At 37.8% G+C, this 15966-nt stretch overlaps 1 protein-coding gene and 1 pseudogene across 1 annotated transcript in view; one reads left to right on the top strand and one right to left on the bottom strand.

The window, feature by feature from the left end:
* Nucleotides 1-15966, bottom strand: part of BBOF1 (basal body orientation factor 1) — a 40398-nt gene that overhangs the window by 19525 nt on the left and 4907 nt on the right. Inside the window, exons 3-4 of the mRNA XM_047739357.1 lie at nucleotides 10532-10597; nucleotides 7850-7993 (exon numbers count right to left, since the gene is read on the bottom strand). Of these exons, the coding sequence (XP_047595313.1) occupies nucleotides 7850-7993; nucleotides 10532-10597 (210 nt within the window). The remainder of the gene's footprint in view (nucleotides 1-7849; nucleotides 7994-10531; nucleotides 10598-15966) is intronic.
* Nucleotides 9105-10195, top strand: LOC125105688 (protein SGT1 homolog; annotated as a pseudogene).

Here is a 15966-nt window from a genome sequence, read left to right on the forward strand (position 1 = left end):
GTGGGAAGGATTAAATAACAAACAATGCACATAAAGTACCTAGAATAGTAACCATTTAATATAAAGGCTAGTTAGTATCTTTAAAAGAAAAGGATTTTATTTATTTATTTGACAGAGAGAGATACAGGAAAGCAGGAACACAAGCAGGGGGAGTGTGAGAGGGAGAAGCAGGCTTCCTGCCAAGCAGGGCTGGATCCCAGGACCCTGGGGTCATGACCTGAGCCCAAAGGCATGCGCTTAGCGATTGAGCCACCCAGGCACCCCCAATAAATAATTATTTTTTTAAAATTCCATTTCTAAGACGTTATCCTAAATGCTAATTACAGATAGAGAAGAATATTGTTACTTAGATGTTCATAACGGTGTATAATAGTGGAAAATTTTAAAAAGTCCAGGGGCATCTGGGCCAGTCAGTCACTTAAGCATCTCCCTTCAGCTCAGGTCATGATCTCACCGTCCTGGGTTGAGTCCCACATCAGGCTCCCTGCTCAGTGGGGGGTCTGCTTCTCCCTCTCCCTCTGCCCCCTTCCACCTCTCCTACTTTCTCTCTCTCGAATAAATAAATAAACTCTTAAAAAAAAAAAAAAAGATTGTTACGTTACTTTAAAAAGAAAAAAGAAAACAGTCTAGATGTCCAAAAACAAGGGACCAATTAACCAATCATGATACACTGGGCCCCCTGGGGGGCTCAGTTCGTTGAGCTTCAGACTCTTGATTTTGGCTCAGGTCACGATCTCAGGGTCATGGGCTCAAGCCTTGTGTGTGGCTCTGTGCTGAGATTTGCTCCTCTCCCTTTCCCTCTGCCCCTCCCCCTTCTCTCTATCTCCCTCTCTGTCAATAAATAAATAAAATCTTTAAAAAAAATAAAAAAAAAATCATGATGCATCTACCCAGTGGAATTCTATGCACCTAGTCAAAAGATTTTATAGAAAAATATGTAATGGCATTGGGGCACCTGGGTGGCTCAGTTGATTAAGCGGCTGCCTTCAGCTCAGGTCATGATCCCAGGATCCTGGGATCCAGACCCATATCAGCGGGCTCCTTGCTCAGCGGGGAGCCTGCTTCTCCCTCTCCCTCTGCCTGCCTGCCTGCCACTCCCCATGCTTGTGCGATCTCTCTCTCTCTCTCTCATTATCTCTCTGTGTCAAATAGATAAATAAAATCTTTTTTAAAAAAAGAAAGAAAAATATGTAATGGCATTGAAAAATGTTCACAATTAAAGTAAAAGAGTTAACTGTACATAATGACCTCATTTGTTTATGTATTTATTTTATTTATTTGACAGAGAGAAAGCATGAGAGCAGGTTGAGGGACAGAGGGAGAGGCAGACTCCCCTCTGAGCAGGGAGCCCAATGTGGGACTAGATCCCCGGACTCCAAGATCATAACCTGAGCTGAAGGCAGCCGTTTAACCCACTGAGCCACATAGGCACTCCAATTTTCAAATGTTTCTAAATAGAGGAAGAAAAAGGGGAAGAAAATAAACCAAGATATTTACCAGGTATCTCTAGGTAGCATAATTGTCAGGGGAGGGCTTAATTTTCTTTTTTCTTACCAGCTAGATTTGTCAAAAGAAAAAAAAACTAAAACAAATTATTAAAAATAACTGCAACCTACCATTGTATACTCCTTCTGTTAATCACATAGAAATCATTTTTTCTTTAAAATTTATGCTTTGAATAACTTGTGATAATCTAAATTTAATTAGCCTCTTTTAATTTGTATAATGAATTCTATATATACACTATAATTAATTTTCTCCCATTATGTATACACCTCCTTCCCATTTTAAGTTCACACGTCCCTATACTTGCCTTAATTCTTCCATATTTGGGATTCCAGAGAACCACCTTATTTTTTCCCATAGCCCAGTATCTTTTGCCTTTGAATTTTTAATCTTCCAGGCCTGTGCCCCTTTTTGAAAAGTCCAAAATCTATTTCTCCATTAGGTGGCAATATTGTTCTTAAAAAAAAGAAATCATACCAGCAGCCCACTAGAATATGCACTAGTTAATTCACTTTGATTCAGAATGTATACCTATACCTATACTTCTGATAGCTATTTTGAGAGTTCCAAACAAAGTTATGGATCTTAACTTGATTCAGTCTTCAACATTTTCATATAATTTTTTTATATTCCTTTTAGAAAAATTTTAAGCTTTTTTTTTTTTTAAAGATTTTATTTATTTGTCAGAGAGAGAGAGAGAGAGAGCGAGCACAGGCAGACAGAGTGGCAGGCAGAGGCAGAGGGAGAAGCAGGCTCCCCATAGAACAAGGAGCCCGATGTGGGACTCGATCCCAGGACACTGGGATCATGACCTGAGCCGAAGGCAGCGGCTTAACCAACTGAGCCACCCAGGCGTCCCAAATTTTAAGCTTTTTTGAGGAATTATCAACAGTAAAGTATTTCAAGTATATAATATGATTTGATATGCATATATATTATGAAAGGATTCTTCCCATCTAGTTAGTAGAAAACTTGATATTCCTTTAATTACATTTTTAATGAAAACACCTACTCAGCATTTAACAAAGATTTATGGAGCATTACTGTGTATCTTACATTTCAATGAATACAAAGAAACAACCTGGTTCGTGCCTCAAAGATTGTACCCTAGCAGGGGAGATAAGACAAATGATAAATATATCAAGGTAGAATGGGCTAAGGGGTATAAAAGAGATACAAAATGCTTGGAAACACACAAAGAAAATTATTACTTTTTTTGCTAATAATCTTTTTATTTTTTCCCTTTTCTCCAGCTTTATGAGGTAAATGGGACATATAACATTGTATAAATCTACAGTGTACAATGTGTTGATCTGACACACTTAAATATTGCAAAATGATTACCACCATAGAATTAGCTAACACCTCCATACTGTCACCTAATTGTCATTTCTTTTTTGTGGTAAGAACATTTAAGATCTACTTTCTTAGCAACTTTCAAATATATAATACAGGATTATTAGCTGTAATCACCATGCTGTCCATTAGATTCCCGAGAACTCATCAATCTTAGAACTGAAAGCTTACGTCCTTTGACCAGTATCTCCTTGTATCCCTCTCCCTACCAGCTGGGGTAACCTTTAGTCTATTCCGTTTCCCTGAGTTAGGCTCTATTTAGATTCCACATATAAGTGATATCACACAGTATTTATCCTTCTGATTTATTTCACTTAACATAATACCCTCAAGTTTCATCCAAGCTATCATAAATGGAAGGAAAGCATTACTTTTTTTTTTTTTTTTTTTTTTTTTTTTTTTTTTTTTTAGATTTTTTTTTTTTAATTTATTTATTTGACAGAGAGAAATCACAAGTAAGCAGAGAGGCAGGCAGAGAGAGAGGAGGAAGCAGGCTCCCTGCTGAGCAGAAAGCCCGATGTGGGGCTCGAACCCAGGACCTGGGATCATGACCTGAGCCGAAGGCAGCGGCTTAACCCACTGAGCCACCCAGGTGCCCCGAAAGCATTACTTTTTTAAAAATTTTTTTAAAAGATTTTATTTATTTGACAGAGATCACAAGTAGGCAAAGAAGCAGGCAGAGAGGAGAGGAAGGGAAGCAGGCTCCCTTCTGAGCAGAGAGCCAATGTGGGGCTTGATCCCAGGAACCTAAGATCATGACCTGAGCCAAAGGCAGAGGCTTAACACACTGAGCCACCCAGGTGCCCCAACCTTTCTTTTTTTTTTTTTTTTAAGAAAGTTAATACTTTTAAACATGACTCTCGGGACCACCTTAAGGAGAACATGAATTTGATCTGAGCTTTTATTTTAATAATTTTTAATGGATAAAGTAAATTTTTAATGGATAGTTTAATGGATAATTTTAATGGATAAAGATCTACTTGAGATATATTCCAGTTAAAAGAAACACTGTGAACTATGTAGAAATGGCTAAAAAAGACTTCAGGTATGAGTTAATATCCAGTTTGGGTGGATTAAAGGGTGTGCACATGGGGAGGTGTGGTACAAGGAGAAAATTAATGTTCCAAAGTAGGTGTGGGGTCTTGACTTTAACACCAAGGCATCTGGAAAATACTGGGTTTTACAATAGAGAAGTACTAAAGAAGATTCTTCAGAGAGGTGATCAGAACATTCCTGCATCAATACATACCTTGGACTGTGGTCCTGTGGTGGTTTTAAAATATATCAGCAACTTCTATGATTTCCAAGGCTAGGTCAAGAAAGGGATAGCTTCTGTCTGGCTTTCTTTGGGATTACTCGCTTTAGGTAAAGTCATCGACCAAATTGTGAGGACGCTCAGTGCACCTTTGTAAGGCCCCCATGGGAAGATGTTGAGGCCACCCAGTAATTACTGGCTCCAACCTGACAGTGTGTGAATTGGCGCCTGGGAACAGATCCTCCAGCTCTAATCAAGCCTCCAGATGACTGAAGCCAGAGCTGGTATCTTGACTGCAACTTCATGAAGGGCCCCGAACCAGAACTGCCCTGTTAAACTGATCCCAAATTTCTGACTCGTGGAAACTGTGCTTTTAACAAATGTTTATCATGGTTTTAAGCTCTAGACTTTCTGCAGTAACCCACTGAGACACCCAGGCACCCCAAATAAATACGATCTTTAAAAAAAGAAATTAAGAACAATTTTAAAACAACAGTTATAAGAACAGTTACAGGGGCACCTGGGTGGCTCAGTGGGTTAAAGCCTCTGCCTTCGGCTCAGGTCATGATCTCAGGGTCCTGGGATTGAGCCCCGCATCAGGCTCTCTGCTTGGCAGGGAGCCTGCTTCCTCCTCTCTCTCTCTGCCTGCCTCTCTGCCTACTTGTGATTTCTGTCTGTCAAATAAATAAATAAAATATTTTAAAAAAAAGAACAGTTACAAAGCAACAAGCTATCAAGTTCATAAACAAAGCCCTAATGGGAAGGTTTTGAGATAACTTTGCAATTATGACAGAAAGAGTTTAAAACACATTCCTCCAGTCTAAGAAAGTGTCTTCTCCTTTCCTACCTTGCCTTAATGTGCCAACTCACCCCTTTAGAGTTTTTAAGAGTATTCTCCTAAGATTTTTATTTTTTTTAAGATTTTATTTATTTGTCAGAGAGAGAGAGAGAGAGAGAGCAGACAAGCAGGGGGACCAGCAGAGAGAGGGAGAAGCAGGCTCCCCGCTGAACAAGGAACTGGATGCAATGTGGGACTGAGTCAAAAGCAGACACTTAACTGACTGAGCCACCCAGGCATCCCTCTACTAAGATTTTTAAAGCTATGTAATTAAAAACAAATAAACATCATAACTACTATGCTACTACTCTAACCAAGGGTTAGTGGAAATGAATGTGCTAAGTATCTCACACATATTACATTATTTAATCCATACAACATTCTTTTTTTTTTTTAAGATTTTATTTATTTGACAGACAGAGATCACAAGTAGGCAGAGAGGCAGGCAGAGAGAGAAGGGGAAGCAGGTTCCCCACCAAGCAGAGAGCCCGATGCGGGGCTTGATTCCAGGACCCTGGGATTATGACCTGACCCGAAGGCAAAGGCTTTAACCCACTGAACCATCCAGCCGCCCCTCCATACAACATTCTAAAAGGAGACATATGATATTACAGCTATATTTTACAAGTGGAGAATCTGAGACCCAGGAGAAGTTAACAGATTATTCAAAGCCATACAGCTATCAGCTGCAGAACCAGGACACGAAGTCCACAATTTCAAATACTACATTGCCTCATCTGACTTATTCATTTCTCATATACCCTTTTTTTTTTTTTTAAAGATTTTATTTATTTATTTGACAGAGAGAGTGAGCAGAGGCAGATAGAGTGGCAGGCAGAGGCAGAGGGAGAAGCAGGCTCCCTGCTGAGCAAGGAGCCCGATGTGGGACTCGATCCCAGGAGGCTGGGATCACGACCTGAGCCGAAGGCAGCTGCTTAACCAGCTGAGCCACCCAGGCGTCCCTCTCATATACCCTTTTGATTTGACAATTAGTTAAATGGTAAACAGAAATGATGCAGGAACTCTGGTTTCCCATCAAAGCTTCTTCTTGTTAAATGGGGCTCTGGGTAGCTCAAGGAGGCTTGAGAGGTAGTGCATGCTTGGAGAACACCATGCCCAAGAGTGAGAGGCACTGAAAGGGATGGTGGAAGGGCCTTAAATAATACTCATGGTTATAATCATAATTTTAGCAATACTAATAATGTGGCAGGATCAGCAACAAGTAATATTTACCACACATTGCTGAGAATTTAAAACAGATTATTTCATTTAGTCTTCACAATGACCGTTTAAAGTTGGTACCATTATTCTCACCTCCATGGTTTAGATGAGGAAATTTAACAAGATATCCAAGGAGTAAACGCAGTATACTCTAGCCATCTGACTTCAGAGCACCAAATTTTAGCCCCTCCACTACATGAAATATGGTTATCTTAGGTGGTAATATTACTACTATTACTAGTAATAGCAGCAATGTTCAGTTGCACATTGGAGCAGGCTCATACCAGAAATTTTGCTAGCATGTTGTTAAAGTGTTGGTAGCTTGGAATTGGCTATAATAAAAGCATTTATACTAAGGAAATCAGCAAATGCTACAAATCAGGACTTTTGTCCGCAAAGAGCTACATGCCACTATAAATATAATTTTCATGACATGACATACACTATTTTAAGCACTTTAAATATATGAACTCATTTAGTCCTTAAAACAACCCTATGAGCCTATGAGTAACCCTTATTATCTTCATTTTACGGATCAGGCAACCAAGGTATAGAGAGGTTAAGTAACTTGCCCAAAGTCACAAAGCTGATTTCAGCTACTATCCCCAGCATAAATGTGCCATTTATTACATTGGTATTAGTGCAATAAAACTATATTCTGAGCTGAGTGGATGGAAAGAAAGAGAAAAGGTACAGCAAGGTCAGAGAAACTTTCAGAAAGTACCTATTGAGTCTTCTAAAATGTTCTAAAATCATCCTTCATCAGTCTAAACCTATTTTTCTTTAGGACTTTGCTACATGCCCCTAATGTTTCCCAAGATAGTAATTTACTCCTTCCTTCCTCCCTTCCTTCCTTCCTTCCCTCTCTCCCTCCCTCCTTTCTTCCTTCTTTTTTCTTTTCTTTTCTTTCTTTCATTCATTCATTCTTTCTTTCTTTCTCTAAGATTTTGTTTATTTATTTGAGAGAGAGAAAAAGAGCATGAAAACAGGGAGAGGGAGAAGCAGACTCCCCATTGAGCAGGGAGCCTGACTTGGGTCTTGATCCCAGATCCTGGGATCATGACTTGAGCCAAAGGCAAAGAAAGGCTTAACTGACTGAGTCACCCAGGTGCCCCTGTAATTCGTTTCTTACTGAAATCACTCCAAAAGTTTAATTGCTGATTAATGTGGAAGGGTGTGTTGGCTAAGATTTGGTAAAGTCACAAAAAAATGCTTAGAAAAGTCTTAGAGGGGCACCTGGCTGGCTCAGTGGGTTAAGCCGCTGCCTTCGGCTCAGGTCATGATCTCAGGGTCCTGGGATCAAGCCCCACATCGGGCTGTCTGATCAGCGGGGAGCCTGCTTCCCCCCTCTCTCTGCCTGCCTATCTGCCTACTTGTGATCTCTCTCTCTATCAAATAAATAAATAAAATCTTTAAAAAAAAAAAGAAAAAAGAAAAGTCTTAGAAATAAGACTTGCTCCTGGTGCTACACTCATTTTGTCTTCCACTTTCAGATAACCTCTAAAATGTCAAAGGGAGTCCTTTACCATCTCACAGGAGTAAATGCCTATGAAGGCTTTTGCACACGTAAGTATAGTACTGTGATACTCACTTTATTGTGAACCTGCAATATCTCCGAGGTATGCTTGTCGTTAATGCTAATCGCCTTTATTTAAAGAAATAAAGAAACTTACGTCATCTAATTCTTTCTCCACTTGGATTTTTCTCTTCTGGAATTGTTTTATTGTTTTCAGCTCTGTCTGAATCATGCCAATTTCTCTGGCTTTTTGATGGAATTGTCCCTCCAGCTCATTTATTTGCACAGTATACTTTTGTTCCTGCATGCAAAAATGAATTAGGAAATGAGTTAGATAAAAGAGTTAGGAAAAAGAACAGAAACCCCACAGAGTTGTGTTCCCTTTGAAGCCTTGGGCCATTTGTCTATCTTTGAAGAAATGTTCCCTTTTTATTTTTGCATAAAGTTCCACTTTTTGTTAGAAGATACCCAAGTGCCTTGAATAAGAAAAAAATTCTTAAATGAGCTGATCTTACACAGAAAATGCAGGTAATTATTAAAAAGAGGTGTGAGAAGATTAAAAACATCTTTAATTTGTAAGACAAATAATATCCCTAACCCTAAATTAAAATTAGTGAACCAAGAGATAAAGGAAGGGACAATATCTCTAATAAATCAACAAAGGAGGAGAAGTTGGGAAAAAATAAAGGAAGGGAAGAGGGAGGAAGAGAAGGCTGAGAATGGGGAGGAAGGGTAGAAAAGGAAGAAAAGGAGAGGAGAGAAAAAAAGGAGGGAAGAAGTGGAGGAAGAAAGGGTCAATAACAATTTTTAAAATGAATGAAATACCAAAAAGAAAGGCAAATGACCCTCAAACCTGAAAAAATGCTCAACCTAGTTCATAATAAGAGAAATACAAATTAAAATACACTGAAATACCCTTTCTCACCCATCATGCTGGCAAAAATCAATTCTGACAATATACTCTGGTATATTGTGAAGACATGGATAGGAATTAGATTTCTCAGAATACAGCATTTTGATAGATTTCGACTTTGGAGCCATATAAATAGTTTATGTAATTATATAATTTTAGATGCACAATTTAATGTGATTCTAAAAGTCAAAAGCAAAATGTGTTCTTGAGTTGGTGGCATAACCTCACAGGAATTATTTCAAATGGTAATGTAATTTGATCATAGATCCCTATTGGTATATATCCTAAGGGGGAAAAGCACCCCCTAAAATCTTAAAACTGTTTCCACTAGTCTATGTTAGTGGTAATATTGGTATTAGGTGTATTGAGGTTTGAAGCAACTACTCAATTATACCAATATCATTAAGAATAGGAGTTTTGGAAAAGCATCCCCCTTGGGCAGTGGGGGAGCTCATAACCTTGTGGGTAGCAGCTCTAACAGCAACAGTGATTATTAGGGATGGCAGCAGCTGCAACAGGACCTGCCAGCCCAGAAGTTTTTCTGGAGCTTCTCAGATCCTCTGATTGATAAGGACCCCCAGGTAGCATTAGAGAAGCTGACTAAGGCTTTGGAACATAAACCAGATGATGCACAGTATTATTGTCAACAAACTTATTATCACGCTCTTCTTGGGAATTACCATGATGTTGTTGCTGAGGCAAAGGAATCTCTTGAACTTAATCCAAATAATTCCACTGCTATGCTGAGAAAAGGGATATGCGAATACCATGAAAAAACTATGCTATTGTTCTAGAACTTTTCTAGAATAGGAATTAGATAGGGCAGATCCTGATTTTGCTGTCTGGATTAAAAGGTGTCAAGAAGCTCAGAATGGATCAATCCGAGGTGTCTGCGTCCCAGAGGATTCATCAGTCAAAAATCAAGTACGACTGGTATCAAACAATAGCTCAAGTAATCATTACACTTGGGATCAAGAATGGTCAAATCAAGAATGTTCAGAAGAATAACATGAATGTGGGATTTTCAAAAAAAGAGGTGTCTGCTTTGATGAGACGCCCTTCTGGAGAGGATCACAGTTTGAAACTGAGACTTCTTCATCCTATAATACCAGAACAGAGCACATTTAAAGTACTTAAAAAAAAGAAATTAAAATGAAATCAAGACAGAGGCTGTGAGATGGGAAAAGCTAAGGGGGCAAGGAGATGTGTCTAAACCAAAAACAGTTCATAGCAGACATAAGGAATTTATATCCATCATCATCTCATTATGCAAGAAATTGGGATAAACTGGTCAGTGAGATCAAAGAAGAAAAATTGAGAAGGTGGAGGGAGGCACAGCTTTTAACAAATTATTTCAGCCTATCTATCCAGATGGTTCTGGTGATGTGAAACGTGCCATGATCAAATCATTTCTGGAGTCTGGTGGTACAGTTTTGAATACCAACCAGTCTGATGTAGGCAAAAGGAAAGTTGAAATCAATTCTCCTGGTAATATGGAATGGAAAAGTACTAAATAAATTAATTTGCTATCACTGTATTGCAAAAAAAACAAAAAAACAGGACCTTTGGTGAGGGAGAAAGGAGACTCAGATCAAGTAATAAATCCTGTACTCCTGCATCTGAATTGAAAACATTGGTATGGGCTCATTATATAATCTTTTAAAAGTACATATTTCCTACCTCTGTCCACTGAAAAGCCATAGAAAGAATGGACAAACTCAGTAGCACCACTACTACCAGATCATTTTTTACAAAAACATAATTTTATGTTATTTTTGAGCTTCTATACAATAAAGTGTGTGAGCGCTAAAGTCACTGAACTACTCGGAGGACCTATTCCCTTACTCTTCTGTGCCTTAAATATCTGAGCTTGCCAGAAACCTGACCACCCAGTAAGTGAAAGCATTAATGTACCTACATACTCACCAATTTTTCCTTCTCCTCTTGGGCTTTTTCTTTTGTTTCGTTCAATTGTTGTTTCAGTTTTTCAATCTGTAGAAGTTGGAAATACAGAGTCAGGAAGGTAAAGAAATTGCCCTGTATCTTACCTTTATTAAGTAGCCTAGTATTTGCATGATATTAAAACTTATGTTTTAGTTGGAGAGAAGAGAAAAGGGGACATATTCCATGCCTTCAACCTGCTATTGCCAGTTCTAAAACCTGGCTATCATCAGAGTTGCTTGAATAACCAATATTTTTGTGTTAAAAAACAAAACAAAACAAAACAAAAACAGGGGCACCTGGGTGGCTCAGTGGGTTAAAGCCTCTGCCTTCAGCTCGGGTCATGATCTCATGGTCCTGGGATAGAGCTCTGCATCGGGCTCTCTGCTCAGCAGGGAGCCTGCTTCCCCCTCTCTCTCTCTGCCTGCTTCTCTGCCTACTTGTGATCTCTCTCTCTGTCAAATAAATAAATAAAATCTTTTCTAAAAAACACATTTTGTTTACCATCTGAACTGTTTTTAAGTACACAGTTCAGCTGTGTTACATATATTCACAATGTTGTGCAACAGATCTCTAGAACGTTTTCCTCTTGCAAAACTGAAACACTATATTTATGAAACGCTAATTTCTTCTCCTACCTACTCCCCAGCCCTTAGCAACCACCTTTCTGCTTTTTATTTTTATGATTTTGAGTGTGTCAGATACTTCATTTGAGTAGAAACATACAGTATTTGTCCTTTTGTGACTGGCTTATTTCACTTAGCATTATGCCCTTGAAGTTCATCCATGTGTAGCATGTAACAGGATTTTCTTCCTTTGAAAGTCTGCATTATATTCTATTTATGTATTTACCGCATTTTCTTTATCCGTTCTTCTGTTGGTGGACATTTGCGTTGCTTCCACCTCTTGACTGTGAATAATATTTCAATGAACATGGGTGCACACATATTTCTTCAAGATCTTGCTTTAAATTCTTTTGGAAATTTACCCACAAGTGGATTGCTGGATCATGTGGTAATTCTATTTTTAATTTTTTGAGGAACCTACATACTGTTTTCCATAATGGCTGCACCATTTTACATTCCCACCAACAGTGCACAAGGGCTCCAATTTCTCTGCATCCTTCCCAGTGCTTGTTATTTTCTATTTTTCTGACAGTAGTAGCCATCTTAAGAGGCATGAAGTAATACTTCACTGTAGTTTTGATTTACATTTCTCTTATCTGGGTAGCTATTTTGAAAAAAAGTTTCAAGAAGAGTACAAAGATTTCTCATATGCTTTTCACCCAGTTTTGCCCAATGTGTTGTCCCTCTCTATGTATGCATAGATAGATCTATCTAAAATATGAATATATGAATATATAAATGATACACATTTTTTCCTGGACTAAGTTTAAGACATCATGCCTCTTTACCCCTAAATACCTTAGAATATATTTCCTAAGAAAAAGGACATTCTTTTAGAAGCACAGTAATCAAAATCAGAAAATTTAACATTGATATAAGACTATTGTTTCATATATAGTCCATATTCTAATTTTGCCCATTGTCCTAGTAGTGTCCTGTATTGCAACTTATATTTTTCTGGTCTAGGATATAATCCTTGATTATGCATCACATTTAGTTATCATGTATCCTAGTCTCCTTTAATCTGGAACTGTTTCTCAGACTTTGTCTTTTAGGGTCTTGACAGTTTTGAAGAATAGCAGCCAGAGTTGGGGTTGTCTGATGTCTCTGCATGAGCGAATTCAGATTATGCATTTTTGGCAGGCATATACTGTCTAAGTGATGATGTATGCTTTTCAGTGCATTACATCCTGAGGTAATTGATGTTAATTTTCATCGGTTGGTTAGACTATGTCTTCTAGGTTTTTCCACTTAAAAGTTACAACTTTTCCTTTTATAATTATTAAGTAATTTATGGAAAGATACGTTTAGATGATGCAAGTACCCTTCTGCTCATCAAACTTTTACCATTAGTTTCAGCATCCACTGAAGATTCTTGATGATATCAATTATTACCATGATGCCAAATGGTGACTTAACTCCCCCATTCTTTTTTTTAAAATTTATTTAAATTATAGTAATTAACATATAATGTAGTATTTGTTTCAGGGGTACAGGTCTGTGATTCATCAGTCATATATAATACCCAGTGCTCATTACAACACATACCCTCCCCAACGTCCATCACCAAGTTACCCCATCCATTTACCCCTCCTCCCCTCTAGCAACCTCATTTGTTTCCTATGATTAAGAGTCTCTTATGGTTTGTCTCCCTCTCTGGTTTCATCTTGTTTCATTTTCTCCTCTCTTCCCCTATGGTCCTCTCCTTGTTTCTTAAACTCCACATACCAGTGAGATCATATGATAATTGTCTTTCTCTAATTGATTTATTTTGCTTAGCCTAATACCCTCTAGTTCCATCCATGTTGTTGCAAATGGCAAGATTTCATTTTTTATAGATGCGTAATATTCGTGTGTGTGTGTCCTGCATCTCCTTTATCCATTCATCAGTCAATAGATATCTGGGCTCTTTCCATAGTTTGGCTATCATGGACATTGCTGCTATAAGCATTGGAGTGCAGGTGCCTCTTTTGGATCACTACATTTGTATTTTTGGGGTAAATACCCAGTAGTGCAACTGCTAGGTTGTAAGGTAGCTCTATTTTCAACTTTTTCAGGAAACTCCACACTGTTTTCCAGAGTAGCTGCTCCAGCTTGCATTGCCACCAACAGTGTAGGAGGGTTCCCATTTTTCTGCATCCTCGTCAACATCTGTTGTTTCCGGACTTGTTAATTTTAGGCATTCTGACTGGTGTGACATGGTATCTCATTGAGGTTTTGATTTGTATTTCCCTAATGCCAAGTGTTGTTGAGTACATTTTCATGTGTTTGTTGGCCATTTGGATGTCTTCTTTGGAGAAATATCTATTCACGTTTTCTGCCCATTTCTTGTATTATTTGTTCTTTGGGTGTTGAGTTTGATAAGTTCTTTTTACATTTTGGATACTAGCCCTTTGTCATTTGCAAATATCTTCTCCCATTCCATAGGCTGTCTTTTGGTTTTGTTGACTGTTTCCTTTGCTAAGCAAAAGCTTTTTATCTTGATGAAGTCCCAATAGTTCATTTTGCCTGTGTCTCCCTTGACTTTGGAGACATGACTAGCAAGAAGTTGCTGTGGCCAAGGTTGAAGAAATTGCTGCCTGTGTTCTCCTCTAGGATTTTGATGGATTCCTATCTCATGTTTAGGTCTTTCAACCATTTTGAGTCTATTTTTATGTATGGTGTGAGGAAATGAATGGTCCAGTTTCATTCTTCTGCATGGGGCTGTCCAATTTTCCCAACACCATTTGTTCAAGAGACTGTCTTTTTTCCATTTGATATTCTTTCCTATTTTGTCAAAGATTCATTGACCATAGAGTTTAGGGTCCATTTCTGGGTTCTCTATTCTGTTCCAATGATCTATGTGTCTGGTTTTGTGCCAGTACCTAACTCCCCCATTCTTTAAATTTAATAATTTACTACATTCTACTGTAAGCAGTAGAATGTATTTATTAATTTTATTTATTATTTATTTATTTATTTACTAAGGTATGTTTTATTAGCACTGTGCACTCATGGACTTATTTCATTCAGTGGATTATAATCTTTTACTATCATCATTTATTTTGATTGTTTCAGATTTGGCCAGTGGGAGCCCCTTCAAGCTAGTACCTGTGCCCTTTAATTTTTTTTGAGATTTTATTTTCAAGTAATCTCTATACCCAACATGGGGGCTCGAACTCACAACCTTGAGATCAAGAGTCACATGATCCACCAACTGAGCTAGCCAGTTACCCTGCCTTTTAATTTTCTTACTCACCTCTTACACAGGTGATTACATACATGATTCCAGGCTTATCTTTTACTTTCCCTGCTCCGGTCATGGAATCAATCATTTGTCCAAGGCTCCTAGTATGTTTTAGTAGGAAACCTGAGTAGCTTTTGAAACTAACAATTCCTTGACATGGTTATAGAATCAGAGGATACATAAGTGAAATATTGCTGTAATTAGACTAGTTTAAGGAAAACCTAAAAATTCTAAGATATAAGTTGTGACAGTTCTAAGTCATGTAAGTCATGTATGAAATATGAGATTTTGTGCATGAACAAAGCCTTAAATGCAAAAACACTAATTTTGTTCAAGATATGTTTCCAAAACATGTTTCATTTCTAATATTTCTATAATTAACATAAGACTATAAACAGTTTAAATAAAACTTAATGACACATTTCTAGGATATAGTAGAATGAGTAACACAAGTATAGGAGAGCTAGTTAAACAGGATATATTGAATCTACTTTACATCTGCCTTCCAAGATAGTCTCTTTGGTTTTAATGGGCATCTGCGATTATAAGAAAATTATGTTATTTGCTATAACCAGATGCTGACTTCTGATATATGAAGGCAGATGAAAATCAGGAAATACAAGTGACACTGATAAATGAAGAACAATCAGCTAATGCAGGCCACAAAGCTTCTATGTATTTGGAAAATTATTTGACCTAAAAGCTTACTTTAGAATAATACTTTATAGAAGACAATTTTAATAATGCCTACTATTGAAAGAGTAATTTTTAAAATGGAAGTTGCCTAGAAAAGAAGGTAAAAAAAAAACAGTAGTGCATAAAAATTACTTTAACAAAACTCACATCAAAACAAATGTTCAGTTACCTGATTTCTGTAATATGCTTTCACGCTCATCTTAAACTAAGTTTTGATTGGTATTAACTTTTCCAAAGTATCAGTACACTCACAAGCCTTTCACTTATGCATGCAAAAAATATTTTAATGAGCGCCTACTATGTGCTATGCCTGTGCTAGGTGCTGGAGATGTAGCACCGAACAACAGTTTATAAAGCCTCCAAATCCTTTATTTCTGTGAGATTTCATTCTAATCAGGAAAAGAGACAATAAGCAAATATATAAGTAATATTCATGCAGCTCATAGAGGCAGATGGGAAAGAGAAGAATTTGGAGTTGCACCTAAATTCCACTTTCACACCCATAAGCTGTGTGACTTTGGGTCACCCAGGTAAAGCATAAATTGGTATCTGTCCTTTGGAAAGTCAATTATCTATAAAATGGCAATGATAATAGTAGCTACATGGGATTATTAAAAGTCTTTAATGGGGACGCCTGGGTGGCTCAGTTGGTTGGACGACTGCCTTCGGCTCAGGTCATGATCCCGGAATCCAGGGATCGAGTCCCACATCAGGCTCCCAGCTCCATGGGGAGTCTGCTTCTCCCTCTGACCTTCTCCTAGCTCATGCTCTCTCTCACTGTCTCTCTCTCAAATAAATAAATAAAATCTTTAAAAAAAATAAAAAAATAAAAGTCTTTAATGAATTGCTTTATAAATCATAAAAAGTATTTA

The sequence above is a fragment of the Lutra lutra genome, chromosome 7 (genome assembly GCF_902655055.1).
Source record: "Lutra lutra chromosome 7, mLutLut1.2, whole genome shotgun sequence".
Classification (NCBI taxonomy): domain Eukaryota; kingdom Metazoa; phylum Chordata; class Mammalia; order Carnivora; family Mustelidae; genus Lutra; species Lutra lutra.